The 16,839-nt window shown below is 57.2% G+C and overlaps 2 protein-coding genes across 8 annotated transcripts in view; one reads left to right on the forward strand and one right to left on the reverse strand.

Annotated features, from left to right (window-relative positions):
• Positions 1–75, reverse strand: part of LOC110202953 (USP6 N-terminal-like protein) — a 34,996-nt gene extending 34,921 nt beyond the window's left edge. For all 5 annotated transcript variants that reach the window (XM_020979326.2, XM_078148261.1, XM_078148257.1 and 2 more), the window contains exon 1: positions 1–75. This exon is cut by the window's left edge and continues 34 nt beyond it. The gene's annotated coding sequence lies outside the window, so the exon portion shown is untranslated.
• Positions 76–2,097: 2,022 nt separating this feature from the next.
• On the forward strand, positions 2,098–15,652 carry RNH1 (ribonuclease/angiogenin inhibitor 1). 3 transcript variants are annotated; one of them, XM_020979398.2, is made up of 10 exons: positions 2,098–2,207; positions 8,370–8,475; positions 8,562–8,732; positions 8,894–9,064; positions 11,658–11,828; positions 12,675–12,845; positions 13,524–13,694; positions 13,780–13,950; positions 14,816–14,989; positions 15,340–15,652. In XM_020979398.2, exons 2-10 carry the CDS (start codon positions 8,390–8,392, stop codon positions 15,425–15,427), a joined length of 1,374 nt encoding a protein of 457 aa, XP_020835057.1. In that variant the 5' UTR covers positions 2,098–2,207; positions 8,370–8,389; the 3' UTR covers positions 15,428–15,652. The 3 variants fall into 3 exon arrangements, with proteins under 3 accessions (XP_020835057.1, XP_020835056.1, XP_020835058.1); XM_020979397.2 differs by lacking the exon at positions 2,098–2,207 and adding an exon at positions 2,544–2,814; XM_020979399.2 differs by lacking the exon at positions 2,098–2,207 and adding an exon at positions 4,326–4,436.
• Positions 15,653–16,839: the final 1,187 nt, after the last annotated feature.

The following is a 16,839-nucleotide window of genomic DNA, read 5'->3' on the forward strand; positions in this document are numbered from 1 at the left end:
TCAGGCTCGGGAGGCTCCGGAGGAGACAGAAGAGAAGGCTCGGGGCAGCCCCGCATCCCCCGCCTTTGCCCTCATCCCCCCCTCCAACCCTCCCTCTCCAGCATGTGGGCGGAGCAGAAGTCTTCCCGCCCCCTTCCCCCCCTCTCGCCCCCATTTCGCTCTCCCTTCCTCCCTCCTCTCTGCCCCACCCCCTCCCTTCTTCCCTCCTCTTCCCTGCCCCCTTCTCCCTCCCCCCTGCCCCGCCCACCGGCGAGGCAGCAGCGCCACCCAGTGGAGTTGACCTGAAAAGCCGAGGCCTGGGCACATGAGCAATGCTCGTCTTCCCGAGGTCCGCGGGGAGTTGTAGTTCAGCCTCTGAGCCTTCTTGCCTCCGTGCTCCTCTTCCAGAGCCCCAGTTACCATGCCATGGGTCTTGGTGGGCAGAGCCAGGGGGATGACGGCTATTCGTAGAGCGCTCCAAGCCCAAGGAGGGAGAAGAGTAAGAAACGTGCCCATTCCACAGATGGAAGTGTATGCAGTGGCCAGGATGAAGACAGAGCCTGCAGAGCCATCGGATCCGCAGATCGCTAGCCTGCTGTGTGCTGGGCTCTGGAGGGGCAAAATCAAGAGAAAACGGCCCCTGCCCTCCAAAGGCTCCCATTCATTCTCTGGTCAAACCACCTGCCTGTAGATAAAGTAGGCAGGAAAGTACTGGCAGCCAGGGGCAGGGCAAAGGTCTCCTGCAGGAGGTAGCTCAGGATTCTGGGATGCAGACCTGGCTGGAGGGCAGCCAGTACAAAGACATGGAGGTGAGAGCTGGAGGGCCCTGGCTGAGAAGCAGAGAAGGCCTGTTTGGCCTGAAGAGTGTGGGGAGAGGAGTGAAATGAGGCTGGCAAGCCAGGCGGGGGCCAGGTCACGAAAGGCTTTCAAAGCCAAACAGAGAGGTCAAGGAGGTACTGCAACTGGCTGAATAGGAGAGTGACTGTCAGATCTGCACTTAAAGAAAGTCGCTTTGGTAGCAGCGGGGAGGATGGCCTGGAATGGGGGGAGACTTGGGGCAGGGAGCCCAGTGAGGAGCCTCCTTCCATCATCCAGCTGAGAGATGGGATGTGAGCAGAGGGACTTAGCAACCGGCCAGCTCTGGGGGATAAGTGGGAGGGAGGAGGCGGCCAGGATACTGTTGAGACTGAATGTGGGACCTTGGACTGAGGGAGGGAAGCTGGGAAGAGAGGAGGTCCTGGGAGGACAGGGAAAGTTAGGCTGAGGACATGTGGAGTTTAAGCTGTCGACGGGGACACCGGGTTGAAAATGCCAATTAGGCAGTGGGTGATATGGGGTTGGAAGCGAGGAGTCATCTAGAGAGAGGAGCTAACGAAGCCCAGGGGAGCCCATGAGGTCATGAAGGAAGAGATACAATCCAGGACAGAGTCCACAGTACGGACATCGACACCCCCAGGTTGGGGGTGTGTGGCCTCCGATGACGAACCACTAAAAGAGAAAGGGAAGGAGCAGTTAGGCCGGAGGAGAACCTGGAGAAACCAGGGCCACAAAAACCCGGAGAGGAGGAAGGATGCAGGAGAGGGCGCTCTCCAGGGTCAAAGGCAGCAGAGCCGTCCAGAAGCGGGAGCACTGAGGCCAGCAGACAACCCGAGGGACTGAAAACGGGACAGCTGCATAGCGCTCTGAATAGAGCACCGGTCCTGGATTCAGGAGGACCTGAGTTCAAATGCAGCCTCAGACACGTGGACACTTGCTAGCTGTGTGACCTTGGGCAAGTCACTTTACCCCTTTGCCTCGCCAAAAGAAAAAAAGAAAATGTTTGCTGCCCTGAATGTTCCGAGGGAGCTTCAGATCTCAGCCCGGCGGGCAGCTGTGTCAAGGCCCTCCAGCGCTCAGGGGAAAGAAGACCCCGGGAGCCTGCACGCAAGCGGGAGCGGCCTCGGGTATACAAAGAGACACAAAGTTATACACATTATAATACAAAGTAACTCAGGGCCAAGGCTGTGGAGGCGTCCCGAGATCTGGTGCAGACAAGTTCTGGCCCCGCCCTCCCCCCAAACCCCGCCCCGTCCGCTCTGGCCCCGCCCCCGTGACTTGGTTAACGGACCCACTTGGGCCCCCGGCCTCCTCCAGTGCCGCGTCGTCGCCGCCGCCGCCGCCGCCGCCGCCGCCGCAGGACTCTTGGCCCTGCCCAGCCTGAACCAGAGGGCGGGAGGAGCGAGGCGGAGGTGAGTCTGCTGGGGGCCGGCCCTGCCCGGCTGCCTGGGTCCTCGGACCCGCTTCTGGGGCACGGGGGGACGTGGGACGGGGAGGGCGCTCCCTGCCCCCCATCCCCCCATGCCCACATGTTGCTGCGGGGGCGGGGCCTCGCTCCTTCTCACCCACGCTCAGACACGCACACGCAATGCCCGCGTGAGGCCATTGCGTGCCCCGAGACGCCCGCGCTAGTGTGCAAGGCCCCTCCCCCCACGCAGGGCGCACGCCCATAGCCCGCAGTCCTTCGGTCTGCGTGCCCGAGATCGCCCCCACGCGGCTGCCCCGGGACGGCGGGGAGCGGAATTGGGCGGGGTTTCGGCCCTCCAGTGGCTGGCCCTTGCCAGGGGCTCCCGGTCCTTGCCGACTCCAGGTGCCCGCGGGCGGGGGCCATGCTGGGGCTACGGTCGCTGCGGCGCCTGCGGCGGTGGCCGAGGTGGGGAGCCCCCCGGCCGGGCCGCCCACCCTCGCAGGACAGGGGACACGGGTTCTCCAATTCGTCCTTCCTGCAGCCGCTGGCTCCGCGGGCTTGTCCCTCACCCAGCCGTTCTCGGAGCCCGGTCTCTCCTTTCCCTGAAGCTGGTGAGAGAGCGGGCCTAACTCTGCTATTCGCGGCGGGACCTGTCCAGCACTCTGCCCCAGACCTTGGACTGGAAGGGTCTGTGCTTTTAGGCGTGCTCGTTGCGTCCAGGACGGGGCCACTGGGGATGTGGGCAGTGAAGGGTGGGTTCAGCGTCTTCGACTGAGCTGGGCTGGGTTTGGGGAGATAAACCCGGCACCCGAGATCAAAGGAGAGCCTGCAGGGGGCTAGGCCCAGTGGTCATGGGCTCATGGCCTAGATAAAGAAACTGAGGCCAGCTTGCAGACTGCTTAAGGGGATTGTTCTGAAGTTCTGAACGTGTCTGGAGGTCAAAGGGCATATTGGGCAGCATCTTCGAGGAACCCTTGGTCTGCCCCAGCTGCTCTGAGAGGTAGAGAACAGACATTTATCAGGTGCCTACACAGTCAGGCATTGGGCTCATTGCTTGACAGAATGGGCACCCCAGGAGTTCTGTCATACTCATTTTGCAGATGAAGAAAAGGAGGCAGACATCTGCAAAGTGACTGGCCCAGGGTTACCCAGCTAATAAGTGCCTGAGGCTGGGCATGTCCACCGCTGACCTGTGCTGGGGCCTGCCAGCCCTCTTCTCAGGCATGGATGGGGTGACCCTACAAGGCCTGCAGGCCCCCAGGACCTTAGAGGCTGGTGTGGCCTCATGGGCCTTCTGAGAAAGTAGAGTGACTGCCCAGGAGCCTGGTGACTCCAGGGGTGTTGCTGCACCTTCCAGCCTCAGTCTCCCCCTCTGTAAAACTTCACACAATAACAATATAATCATAAGTAGCTCGTGTAACATTTTACAGTTTGTCTCTTTTGAGACTCACAATCCTGGAAGATAAGTACCCGCTGAGGAGGAAACAAAGCAGAACTGAATGACCGAGATGCTTAGTATGGGAGATTTCAATTCAGGTCTTCCTTCTTCCATATCTGGGATTCCTCCCTTAAGCAGGAATCTTATTGGCAAACCTTGGAAACCCCACCCAGGGGACATTTTTCTCCCGGGTGGAATGGGGGGGGAGGGAGGAGAAAGAAGAGAGGAGAGGATTCCAGTTTTCCCAGCTGTTCCGGGTGGAGGGCCAGGCCCAGAAGAGAGAAATCAGGATTTCCCCCCTCCCCCCCAATTATACAATGAGGCTTCCTTTTCCCCCAGCCCCTTTCCTCTCCCCCTCCCTTTCCCCTCTTTTCCTCTGCTCCCCTCTCCTTTTTCCTCTCCCTTCCCCTGCTCCTCTCCCCTCTCCTCTCCTCCCTTCCCCCCTGCTCCTTCTCCCTTCTCCTCCTCTGTTCCTCTCCTCTCCCTTCCCTTCTCCTCCCCCTCCTCCTCCTTCCCCTCAGCCCCTTTTTCCTTCCCCTTCATTTCTCTCCCCTACTCCCAGTCAGGGTCCAGGGGCCTTGATCAATACCTAGGGCTGGGCTGGCCCAGTTGAGGTCCCTGGAGGAGGGCTCTGGAGGCTGGGAGGACTGGGTGGGGCCCTGGGGGAGGAGCCATGGACAGGCAGTCTGAGTCATGGGGCATGAGTCATGTCCCAGGCCTAGAGTGCTTAGCAGCTGCTGTCTGACTCCCTCCATCTCCCTCTGCCTTTGGAGGCTCCCCTCTCTCCAGCCCCAGGTAAGCAGGGTCTTACCAGGCCCTCTGGCCCTGTGGCAGCCTGACCAAGAAGGAGGATGCTCAGAACTGGGCAGCTCTGGGTCTGCTTCCAGCTGCTGGGGGAGAGGAGGGGAGGGGAGGGGAGTGTGGGGCAGCCCCCAGACGGTGCTGAGCCAGGCTTCGAAGGTCAGCTGTAGCTAGGACCAGGAAGGAAGGCCTTGAATGCCAGCCCAGAGAGTTTTGAGAGTGACAGTCCTAACGAGTGGGTGCCCTGGGAAGATTGATGATGTTTTTTTAGGGGGGCATGGCTGGGAGAGGAAGGAAGGAGGGGATTCTTCGAGTGAGGGGTTCCCTAACGTTCACTTGGCTTTTGAGGTACATGGGAGTTGTGGGATGGTGGCCCTTCAGCCTAGGCTCTGCCAGATTAGTGCATGCTTCTGGACCAGCTGCCTGCTCCGGGGCCTGGGAGAGGCAAGAGCTGGGAAGGCTCCCAGATGGCAGCCCAGGCCCTGCTCCACCCTGTCTGACTCCTCAGACGTTGGCTAACTGCTGCTTTGGCCCAGGCCCTGTGCCAGGCACTGGGCAGTCCCTGCCCTCAGAGGGTTTATGGGATGCAGAGGAGGTGGAGTCAGAGGAGTTGAAACCTGCTCATTGGGGAAGGAGAGCAATCATGCCTAGGAGGGGGAAAGGTTTCCTGTGGGAAGGTGGAGGAACAGCATGCCAGGAGTCTGGGAGATCTTGAGTACAAAGGCTTGGGGATGGATGGGCACTGAGGTTGTCAGGAACCCTGAAATGTCAGGGTACCGGGTGGTGTCCTGCTGGAATGAATCTTCCAGTGGAATGAAAAGGTTTTCTGGGGTGGAGAACCTGTGCCCCGAGGCCACATGTGGCCTTCTAGGTCCTTGGGTGCGGCCTTTTAACTAAGTCCAAGTTTTTTTCTTTTCCTTTTAAAAAAAAATATTTATTTTTAGTTTTCAGCATTCACTTCCATAAGATTTTGAGTTCTAAATTTTCTTTCCCCTTTCCCCACTCCAAGATGGCGCTCAGTCTGATATAGGTTGCTCTACATATACATTCGTATTAAACATATTTTCATATTAGTCATGATCTAAAGAAGGATTAGAACTAAAGGGAAAAATTGCAAGAAAGAAGAAACCAAAAAAGAGCAAATAGTCTGCTTCCATCTGCATTCTGACTTTACGATTCTTTCTCTGCATGTGGATGGCATTTTGTTTCCATCATGAGACCTTTGGAGATGTCTGAGATCCTCACATTGCTGTGAAGGGCTGAGTCTGTCAACGTTGGTCATCGCAGAGTGTGGCTGTTCCTGTCCTCTTGGTTCTGCTCACTTCACTCAGCATCAGTCCATACAAGTCCTTCTGGGTTTTTCTGAAGTCAGCCTGTTCATGTACCACAACTTGTTCATCCATTCCCCAATGGATGGGCATTCCCTCAATTTCCAGTTCTTTGCCACCAGAAACAGAGCTGCTGTCAATATTTTTGTACACATGGGTCCTTTTCCCATTTTTATGATCTCTTTGGGGTACAGCTGAGTCCAAGTTTTACAGAACAAATCCTTTTATTAAGGGGATTTGTTCTATGAAGTTTAGATTCAGTCCAGAGGGCTGCACTAGAGAGTTCCCCACTCCTGGTCTATTTTAATGCAGATAAAGCGGGTGAGATTGTTAGCTAACTTTTGACTTAATGGGGGTGAGACTGATGCTTATATACAAAAGGGACCCTGAAAGGATCTGGGTGGGATTGGGGAGTGGTAAGTAGCCAGGGTTGGGCAGAGGAATGTCAAGTAAAATTGAGCTGGGATTGAGGAGTGTGGTCTGGGGTGGGCAGGTCATCTAGACTGCTGGAATGTACGGGAAAATTCCAGAATTGGGTTGTTTCTTTTCCTTTTAGCGATCCAGGTCCCATCATCCCATCATTGGAAGACCTGTGTCTGGAAAGGGAGTTGGGTTTTGGTCCTCGAAAGATAGGGAGTCCCCAACACTTCTTGAGAGGAGGAGCAACTATGAGGGGAAGGCCAGAGGCAGGGGGCCTGAGGAAGATGCTGCCTAGAGAGAATGCTGTGGAGGGGAGCTTGGAGGCTGACTGGATCCCCGAGGGAAGGCCAGGGTCAGGGAACGTTGGAGGAGTGAGTGGGCTCCACCTGGGCAGGCCCTGGGCACGCACTCGCCGGGTCTTCTGCTGCCCCCGTTTTCTAGCTTTCAGCAGAGGCACAGCAGATATTTGAGGCAGCCCTAGCCAGGGGGAAGGAAGAAGGGGAAAACCCAGAAGGCAGAGGTCCCCTATCTCCTTACCTGTGAAAGAGGGGGCACTGGGAGCAGATGGCCCCAAAGCTTCTGGCACCTCTCAGGACTGTGCCACTGTGTGGCACCCTTAGTCTCTACAGTAGAGGGTGGGATCTGGGCCATTGGCTGCCTTGATCTGTGCCTTGATTTCCCCCTTCTGGGCTCGTGGCCCAGATCCCCAGTAAATGGGGAAGGAGCTTTGACATGAGCCCTTGTCTGAAGGGACCAGGCTTGGGACCAAGGGAAGGCACCATTCCTCTTGGGTCACCTGTCAGCTCCTGGGGCAGTGAAAGCTGGCGGTGAGTTTTCTGCCATAGTGGGCCCCGCTTCTGATCAGCCTGATGCGGCATCATTGGGACCTCCCCTTTAATCCAGATTGGTGGTCGGCTAAGGGTTCTCAGCTCTTGTCTGTCTTTGAGAGCTGGCCCTCAGGTGGGGCCAGTCATGCTCTGCCCTCTGGTTCTCTTCTTTGTAGCCCTGTAGATCCACTCACTCTAAACTCTAAGGTAGTCAGCAAAAACAAAGCTCGTTGTCCTCGGGGGAGGGGCCCAGCTCTGACTAGTTTAGGAGCCGAAGGTGCCTTGGGGGCTAGAAGTGACCTCCTGGTTACTGGGCTTCACTAGCTTTTCCTGGAGGAAAAAGTATGGATCCCAGATTAATAATTGGTTGTTAATATAATCGGATAATATTAATTTCCCTCAACTGCTTTGTAATACAATTTGAGATCTGGTATGGCTAGCCCACTTTCCTTCACGGTTTAGCTTTTTTTTTTTTTATTTCACTGAATTCCTTGATCTCCTTGACCTTTTGTTCTTCCAGAAGAATTTTGGTATGATTTTTTTCTAGCTCTATACATTCTTCGGTAGTTTGGTATGGCCCTGAATAAGTAAATTTGGGTGGAATTATCCCGTTTATTATATTAGTTCGTCCTACCCTTGAGAAATTCCTTGTCTAGATCTGTTTGTGTGAAAAGTGTTTTGTGATCATGTCCACAGTGTTCCTGGGCTTGTCTGGGCAGGTGGACTCCCAGGTAGCCCGTGTGGGCTGCAGTCATTTGAGATGGCCTTTCCGTTCTGCCTCTTGCTGGTGGCCCAGGGAACCTCCCAGCCTTCACTCCTGCTGCCTTCTGGCCAAACCTGTTCTCCTTGGGGACTGTTCAGTGACATCGGGGCCTCTTCCTGCTTGCCACAGTGTGACAGTCTCCTGGGCTGCTCTGGCTCCAGGGGTGGGCGGGCCCAGTGATGGGGGAGAGGGGGAGGGGTTGGGGCCTGCAGTTTCAGGCTGAGTCGACAGTGCCCTCTGCTGGGTTTCTGGGAGGATTGGGTAGGACTGGAAACCAGCTAGTGAGCCAGTAGATTTAGGCTCTATGTCTGGGCAGGCACAGGTGGCCTCGGGAAGTCTTCAGGCAGGAGCCAGGGATATTGGGTTCTCACTGTCAGGCCCAGGTTAGACAGAGAAGGCCCCGAACCTGGAATGACCAGCTGGATTGTGTGCTGTGAGGGCAGCACCTCTGCATTTTGTGTTCTTTTCCTAGCCCTGGCCACAGGCTGTCAGTCCTGGAGCCCAGCAGGTCACATCTCTGGAGCCGCTCTGGCTCGGGCTCCTTGTGGGGTTCACAGCCTCTGTTCTTTGCCCCCACCCTCCTCTCCAGGTGCCACTCCCTCGCCCACCATGAACCTGGAGATTCAGTGTGAGGATCTGAGCAGCGCCCGCTGGATGGAGCTCCTTCCATCTATGCCTCAGTATGGCATCATCAGGTAGGGGGGCTGCCCACGTTTCCCTTGGGGCTCAGAGACCCAGTCTCTGGGTGTGCCTCAGCTCTGATCGGCCCTTTGTCTTCCAGGCTTGATGACTGCGGCCTCACAAATGCTATGTGTGCCAACATCTGCTCTGTGCTTCAGGCCAGCTCATCCCTGACGGAGCTCAGCCTGGCCAATAATGAGCTGGGAGATGCGGGGGCCCGGTTGGTACTGAAGGGACTCCAGAGTCCCACCTGCAAGATACAGAAACTCAAGTGAGTCCCCAGTGGCCACGGGCCCAGGGAGAATCCGCAGTGGGTCACGTTGGGGTGTGGGCCAAAGGAGCTGCCTCTTCTGTAGGGTGAGGCCTGCCTGGGCACATCTAGGGAGCTTGGAGCAGGAGGACACTGCCGCCATCTGTCCTCATCTCTGCCAGTCTGCAGAACTGCAACATCACCTGTGCCGGCTGTGAACTGATCCCGGCCCTGCTGCGAACCAAGTCCACCCTGATCTGCCTTCAGCTGAGTGATAACCACCTGGGTGATGAAGGCATGAAGCTGCTGTGTGAAGGCCTGATGGACCCCAGGTGCAGCCTGCAGAGGCTGGAGTGAGTACCCAGCCTGAGCCAGGAGTGGGGGGAGGCTCCCGCCAGGCGGGCTGCGGCTGCTCCTTCCTGTTGTCAGCCCTGCTGGCTCTGGGAGGGAATAGGTGTCTCTGAAGCTCCTCCCAGGCAGGCACAGGGCTCAGCACCTGAGGCCTGTGATCTGATCGTCTGATCAGAGAAAGTGGAGGTCTAACAGGGAGGCCACACTGGGACCCTGCTGGGATCTAGCATACTGGGCAGAAGAGGAGGAGGAGCTGGGGAGGCGGGCTTCTGAGCTGCACTTGATTGAAGGGGGAAGGAGGGCACAGGTAGAAACAGTTGTCTCTGGTTGGGTACAGCTTAATAAAAGGATTTCTTCTGGGAAACTTGGACTCTGTCGAAAGGCTGAACTCAGGGACCTAGAAGGCCACCGTGTGCCTTGAGGCCTGTTTCCCCACCCCTGCCTCAGGCCATTGTGGGCCTGTGACCTTTTGAAATCAGAAGGGGAAGGTCCCTCTGGCCTGATTCAGAGATGGGCTGGGGCAGGAGCTCGAGCTCCTGGCCCCGATCTGCACATGATGAAAAATATGGAGGACTTGGCAAAGATGAGATGGATTGCCTTGCTTGGATGGCCGCTGGTGTGTGACGTGGAAAGGAGGGAAGAGTCAGAGAACCCCACGGCTGAGGCGGGGTCACCAACAGCCATGGGGCTGGTGGGATGTCGGTACTGTAGGCTGCTAGGACAGCATGGGGTGAGGTAGACAGAGGGGGCTGCAGAGCCAGCTGGGCGTAAGGGCCCAGGGGGTTTGGGGGTACTGTGTCCTCAGCGTGGGGGCCAGAAGTGAAAAGAGAAAAGAAACAGGCTAGCCCGGTTTGGTCAATCAGCAAACATTTTTGAAGTACTTTGTGTCAGGCCCGAGGTGAGGAGCTGAGTGCCCAAAGACAAAAACACTGTAAGCAGTGCCTGCCCCCATGAAGCTTACACTCTAATGGGGGAAACAACCTGGATGTAATTTGGTGTGCACGGGACAGGATCTTTGATGAGGAGATGGAAGGTGACCTTAGGGCCTGCAGTCTGGAAGACCTGCGTTCAAATGTGGCCTCAGGTACTTCCAAGCTATGTGGCAACTCAACCTCTCTCTGCCTCAGTTTCCTCATCTGTAAAATGGGGATAATAGCAGTGCCTCCCTGCTAAGGTTGTCGTGAGGATCAGACGATCTGTGTTTGTAAAGTACTTTGCAAGCCTCCTCAGCACCTGTTATGAAGGAAAGCCAAGGATTCTGAGGCCGAGGGGACAGCCAGTGAGAACACTCAGAGTTGGGAGATGGAGGGTCTTGTGGTAGTAATAGCAGAGAGGTCAGAGAGCTTGGGAGGCCAAACAGAGTAACGGGGGTCACTGGCTTTTATTGCGGAGGGGGGTGATGTGCTCAGACCTGCACTTTGGAGGGGGGACTGGAGTGGGCAGAGGCTGCGTCAGGCAGCGGTCCAGGCATGAGGGGGATGAGGGTCTGCACTGGAGGAGGGAAGGGGAAGTACTGGGGAGATGTTGCAGAGGAGAAATCACCAGGCCTTGGCACCATATTGGATATGGGGGGAGGTGGGGGGAAGATAGTGAGGAGCTAGGGTGACTGCGGGGGTGGGGGGTTCTGGGAGAAGGGTGGTGCCCTCTGTAGTAAGAGATAATGAGAAAGACAATGAGGTCAGTTTTGGACCTGTTGAGTTGGAGATGGGCAGAGAGATTGGGGCGGTCATCATCTCCATGGAGCAGAGGAGATCCAGGTGAAGGAGAACAGAGAGCAGAGAGCAGGGGGCGGGGCCGGGAGGCAGTGGTAGAGGACCAGGAGGGAGGGCCGCTATGTGGGGTGCACTGTGCTGAGCCTTCGTGAAGATTTCCTCCACACAACAGCCCTGGGAGGCAGGTACTGGTAGTGCCTCCGTTTTGCAGATGAGAAAACTGAGGCAGAGAGAGGTGATGGGATTTACCCAGCTTGGAAGTGTCTAAGGCAGGATTTCAAGTCGGGTCTTCTGACTCCAGGCCCAGCTCTCGGTCTGCTGTGCCTACTTGGCCACTGCTCAGGAAGGACTGAGGGAGAAAAAGCCTTTAGATTTGACCATTGAGGGGTCGCTAGTGACTTTGGAAAGAGAGTGAGGCCCTGGAATTTAACGTGTGGTGGTTGGTGTTCAGTTGTATCTGATTCTCTGTGACCCCATTTGAAATTGTCTTGGCAGAGATACTGGGGTGGGTTGCCATTTCCTTCTCCTGCCCATTTTACAGATGAGGAAGTTGAGGCAAGCAGGGTGAAGTGACTTACAGGGTCCCACAGCTAATAAGCATCTGAGGCAGGATTTGAACTCAGGTGCTCCGGACTACAGGCCTAGTAAACGCTCTATCCACAGAGCTGCTCCCAGAGACACATGGGGCTATCACTATAGGGGTGGACAGATCAAGGGGGGTTTTCGAGGGTGGGGGCCACATGGCCCTGCTTGGAGGTCTGGTGGAGGAGGTGGGTGGGCGGAATGCAGGTGTGTAGGTAAGGAAGGCCTGGCTTTGCCCTCTCAGAGCATGGGGGGTGGGGATGGTGAGGGAGGGAGCATTACCCTTTGTTCTTCTGGGCAGGCTGGAATACTGTGAGCTCACCATGAGCAGCTGTGAAGCTCTGTCCACTGTGCTCCAAACCAAGGGCTCCCTCCAGGAGCTGACACTGAACAACAATGAGCTGGGGGAGGCGGGTGTGGCCCTTCTCTGCCAAGGCCTGATGGACCCTAACTGCGAACTGCAGGTCTTGAAGTGAGTGATCCCCGTGGCCCCCTGGTGGTGGGCTGGGTGACCCTGTTGGCCAGCAGGGGTCTCAAGGCCAGGCCCTCCGGGCCCTTCTCAGACCCTGCTCATTTCCTCGGGGGTGTTTGGGAGGGGCCCTGGTCCTTGGATCCCCCTCACCCCTCCCAACCAGCCTGGAAGAGGAACCTCCTTACCACACACATTACCTAGCTCCCCAGCCTCCACTGTCCTCCCTGTCTCTGAGGCTAGCAGTGGTGAGGAGGTCCCTCTTCCAGGCCTGGCTTGGCGGGGATTCCAGGGCCCGGGAGGCCTGGCTGCTCTGGGGCGTCCCTGATTCTGCCTATGGTTTCTCTGAGGGGACACTGGCCAGTTTGGCCCAGGCTTCAGGTGGGGCAGGGATCTTGTCTGCCCCATGACTGAGGACCCCAGTCTGGTCTGGGTCCCCTGGGAGCTGACATTTCTGTACCTTCCTGTCGGCACCCTTGGGCGGTGGGTGCTATTATTAGCAGTTAAGGGACCTAGCGTCAGGAACACGGTGACTTTCTAAGGGTCACAGCCAGAAAGTGTCTGAGGCAAGATTTGAACCCAAGTCTTCCAGCACAGCCTCGCCACAGCGTGGCATCCCTTGCCCATTCCCAGAACAGGTGGGATTGTAGTGAGTGTTTCCCAAGGCCTTTGCTAAAAAAGCCTGATCTAGGGGCGCCTGTCAAGCCCCCCCGGAGCAGAAGCCAGCTACTTTCTACTGTGGGCCCCAGCACCAGGAAGGAGCTTCCAGACACGGCGTGCTTCCTGCTTGGCATGAAAAGGCATCATTGGCACCGGCCTCACTGAGGCCGGCCCCTCTTTTTCCCACAGGCTAGAGGGCTGTGGTGTCACCTCTGCTAATTGCAAGGACCTCAGCATGGTCTTGCAAACCAAAGAATCCCTGCAGGAGCTGTGCCTGGGAGAAAACAAGATTGGAGATGCAGGGTTGGACCAGCTGTGCCAGGGGATCCTGAGCCCAGCCTGCAACCTGAAGACCTTGTGGTGAGTAGGCCTGGGCCTGGGCTTTAGTTCTTCCTGAAGTGATAAGCCCTAGAGAATTTACAGACTGGCCTGGAGGCAGCCTTAGCCAGAGGCTATCCCCAGCAGCTGTTGTAGAAGCCAGGGTCCTCAGGGAGCTTTCTGCACACCTCCTGAGCTGCAAGGAGGTTTCCTTCTATTGTAAATACTGGCAGTAGGAATCCTTGATCAAGAACCTGGGAGAATGGGAGAATGTGGGTAGGAGGTGAGGGGTTTATAGTACTTGAGGGAACATTAAGGGGCCATGCCCAGTTCCACCGGGAAACTAGAAGAGTGGCCTCCTAGGGCCAGACAGAACCTTTGGGAAAAGATCTGAGTGTCTGAGTAGCCCACAAGCCTAATGAGCATTGGCAGAAAGCCGATGGGCTCTCAGGGCGTAGTCAGTCAGCAAACATTTATGAGGCACCTACTGTATGCCAGGCATTGCGCTAAGCATACAGAGTTACCAGGACTAGGCAGATCCTCTTCCTCTTGCTGCTTTGACCCCATCTGGAGGAGGAGCCAGAGGACAGCAATCGGAGTGGTAAAGGGCAGGGAGAGGTGGAAGTCCCTGGAGGTGTTCAGGGACCTCCCCCAAGGGGCGGGACTGTCTCCTTCCTGGAGGGCCACACCCTCCAGGAATCCGTGCTTCTGTGCCTGCAGGCTGTGGGAGTGTGACATCACAGCTAAGGGCTGCAGGGCCCTTGCGCAGGTCCTGAAGAGCAAACCCTGTTTGACAAAGCTGAGTCTGATCTGTAACCAGCTGGGTGATGAAGGGGCCGAGCCGCTGTGCCAGGCGCTGCTGGACCCTGGGTGCCAGCTGGAGGAGTTGTGGTGAGTGCCCCCCCCCCCAGCCGGCAGCCCCTGCCCCAGGCCAGGCAGTGGCCCCCAGGTGCCTCAGTGAGCCCCTCTCCCACAGGCTGAGGACGTGTGGCTTCACGGTGGCCAGCTGCAGCAGCTTTTGCACTGTGCTGGAAAAGAATCGGACCCTGAAGGAGCTTCAGCTGAGCACCAATACTTTGGCAGACGCAGGTGTCAAACAAATGAGCAAGGGGCTTCTGCACCCTGACTGCCCTGTCCAGAGTCTCTGGTGAGACCCCATGCACTGGCCCGTGGGGAGGAAGGCTTGAGCACCCAGTGCCCTAGAACCTCCAGGAAATGGGTAGTAGGGGGCACCACAGTGGATAAAGTGCCTCCAGGCCCAGCTCAAGTCAGCAAGACTCATCTTCCTGAGTTCAAATCTGGCCTCAGACGTGTCCCAGCTGTATGACTTTGGGCAAGTCACTTTGCCCTGTTTGCCTGTTTCCTCATGTGTAAAATGAGTTGGAGAAGGAAATGGCAAAGCCCTCTAGTATCTCTGCCCAGAAAAGCCCAGACAGGTCGGGAAGGATCACCCTGAACCCTTCCCACTGCGCTAGGATGAAACAGGCCCTGCCTGCCATGAGCTCAGAGAAGGCAGATAAACAGAGGGAAGGAAGACTTGCAGCTCAGCACGCTGGGAAGGGCCTCTTTCAGAAGGCGCCTCTTGAGCTGAATCTTTAAGGAAATAAGTGATTTCTAGAGAGGGAGGGAAGGGACGGGGTTTCTGGCATAAGGGACATCCTGGGCAAAGGTGTGGAGAGGAGGAACGAGAAGGCTAGTTGGGCTGCACTATAGAGTGCCTAGAGAAGCCCAGATGGGGTCCCAAATCCAGCGACAAAGGAAGCGGCTGAATCTTGTTAAGCAGGGGAGTGTGTGGTCAGACAGAGGGGTCAGGAGGAAGCTGAGGGCCTAGTGGGGGCAGGGAATAGGAGTGGGAAGGGCTGGCAGCTGATGGGAGAGGGTGGTGCGGTTGGTGCCAGCAGGGAAGCAGCTGCGGGTGGGAAGCAGTGGGGAGAAGGGCTCCCTCTTGGTAGGAGGGGAGGAGAGGGAGGCCCTAGGCGTCTCTGGCCCCTGATGTGGCTGTGGCTTCCCAGGCTGGGTGATTGTGAACTCTCGGATGAGTGCTGTGGGACCCTGGCATCCATCCTCCTCACCAACCACACCCTGAAGGAGCTGGACCTCAGCAACAACGGCAGGATTGGCGACCAGGGCATCAGGCAGCTGATGGCCAGCCTCAAGGAGCCCAGCTGTACCTTGGAGCAGCTGGTGTGAGTGCTCTGGGGAGCAGGCGCCCTGGGCATCACACATCTGGTGCCAGGGCTGGGGGGGGCGGGCCCCAGGGGAGAGGGGGGCACCCTGGGTATCACAGGCTGGTGCCAGGGCTGGAGGGGGGCCCTGGGCATCACATGGCTGGTGCCAGGGCTGGAGGGGGGCGGGCCCCAGGGGAGAGGGGGCACCCTGGGTATCACAGGCTGGTGCCAGGGCTGGAGGGGGGCACCACACCAGGGGGGAGGGGGCCCTGGACATCACGCAGCTGGTGGTCAGTCACAGGCAGCTCGCCGGCAGCCTGGTGGAGGAGCCGCCTGGCGCCTGATCCTTCTTCTCACCTCCCCCTCAGCCTGTTTGACATTTACTGGACAGAGGAGGTGGACAACGAACTGAAGACCCTGCAGGAGGCCAAACCCAGCCTCCGCATCACGTCGTGAGGGAGGGGCCAAGTGGCCTCTCCAGCTTCTCACCCTGCCTACCAACCCTCTGCTGTAGGGCCAGGAGGAGGGCCTTGGGGGCGGGATGGGGGGCTCCTGCTTGTCTAATCTTCGGACTCTCTGTGAGCTACGGTTTTAATGGCTGCCTCCTCGAGGCCCCAGCACTTTAAACCTCTTCTTTTTGCCCCAGACTTCCTACTTTAATAAAGCATCTTTTGGACCTAGTCTGATGCTCAGGCTCTTCTTACTGGACATGGGCTGCCTTCCAGGCTGATGGCCCCCCAGGGCCCAGAGTTCAAATGTGGTCTCAGACACTAGCTGGTAAATCAGTTTGCCTCAGTTTCCTTATTTCTAAAGTGGGGCTCATGACAGCACCTACCTCAGGGTTGTAAAACGGCTTAGCCTGGCAAACAGTAAGGTGCTTAATAAGTGCTTATTCCATCCCTCCACCCCCCCCCACCAGGATCGGCATAGTCAGAGCTCAGGGCTTAGCTCTAGCCGGAGGGTGCTTAGAAGGTGCTAACAGTGGTGGCCTGAGCCATGGAGCCAGAGGGAGAGTGGGAGCCATCAGACTTGCCTCTGCTGTAGGGATGGAGAGCTCACTACCTTTTAAAGCAGCCCCTTCCTTCCCTTTGGTTCTGCTCCCAGGGGTGGGAAGACATTTTTTGGAGTTGCAGGCATTCCCACAGGCAGGAGCCAGGAAGGGAAGCCCTCCCGAGGCAGGGAGCCCTGTCTTTGCCTTTCCAGTCTCTAAGGCAGTTAGGGGGGCAGACACAAGTCACTTTGTTGTGGCCTGCCTCAGTTTCCTCATCTGTAAAATGGGGATAATTAGAGTATTCATCTCACAGAGTAGTTATATAGAGTGCTCGCTTCCTCCTGCTGCCTGCCCCAACTCCTGCACACCTTGTAGGGGGCCTGCTGTCCCACCCCACCTCCTCATTAGCCAAAGGGAACCCTGCCAGCACTCCAGGGACTGTGGTGATGAGAGAAGGGACATGGTGGAGACAGGAGGGGGAGGACGGGAAGGGCCCTCCAAGGGCAATCCCAGTTTTCATGGGGCCCTGAGCTTTTCACCACACTGCTGCCCACACAGCAGCAAAGGGAAGGCGGCACGGAATGGGTGGGGGTCCTCAGGAGGAGGGGGTGAGGGGCCAGAAATGAGCAGCAGGGCACCAGGCAGCGAGGGGGGAGGGAGGCACGATTAGGGGATCTGGGCCAGAAACAAGGGCAAAAAGAAATGCGTTTGGACTCAGAGAATCCTCAGTTGGACCTAGAAATGCCACCCGCCCCTGCCCCCAGTAGAGGGTAGAGCCAAGGCCACACTTGGCATCCCAGAGAGGCAGGAAGCCCAAGGAGGGTCTACTCTCCAGAGGTCAGGAGAGAGCCAGACTGAGGCTTGGTCAAGCTGAAGT

The sequence above is a fragment of the Phascolarctos cinereus genome, unplaced genomic scaffold, assembly GCF_003287225.1.
Source record: "Phascolarctos cinereus isolate Bilbo 61053 unplaced genomic scaffold, phaCin_HiC Scaffold_9;HRSCAF=440, whole genome shotgun sequence".
Classification (NCBI taxonomy): domain Eukaryota; kingdom Metazoa; phylum Chordata; class Mammalia; order Diprotodontia; family Phascolarctidae; genus Phascolarctos; species Phascolarctos cinereus.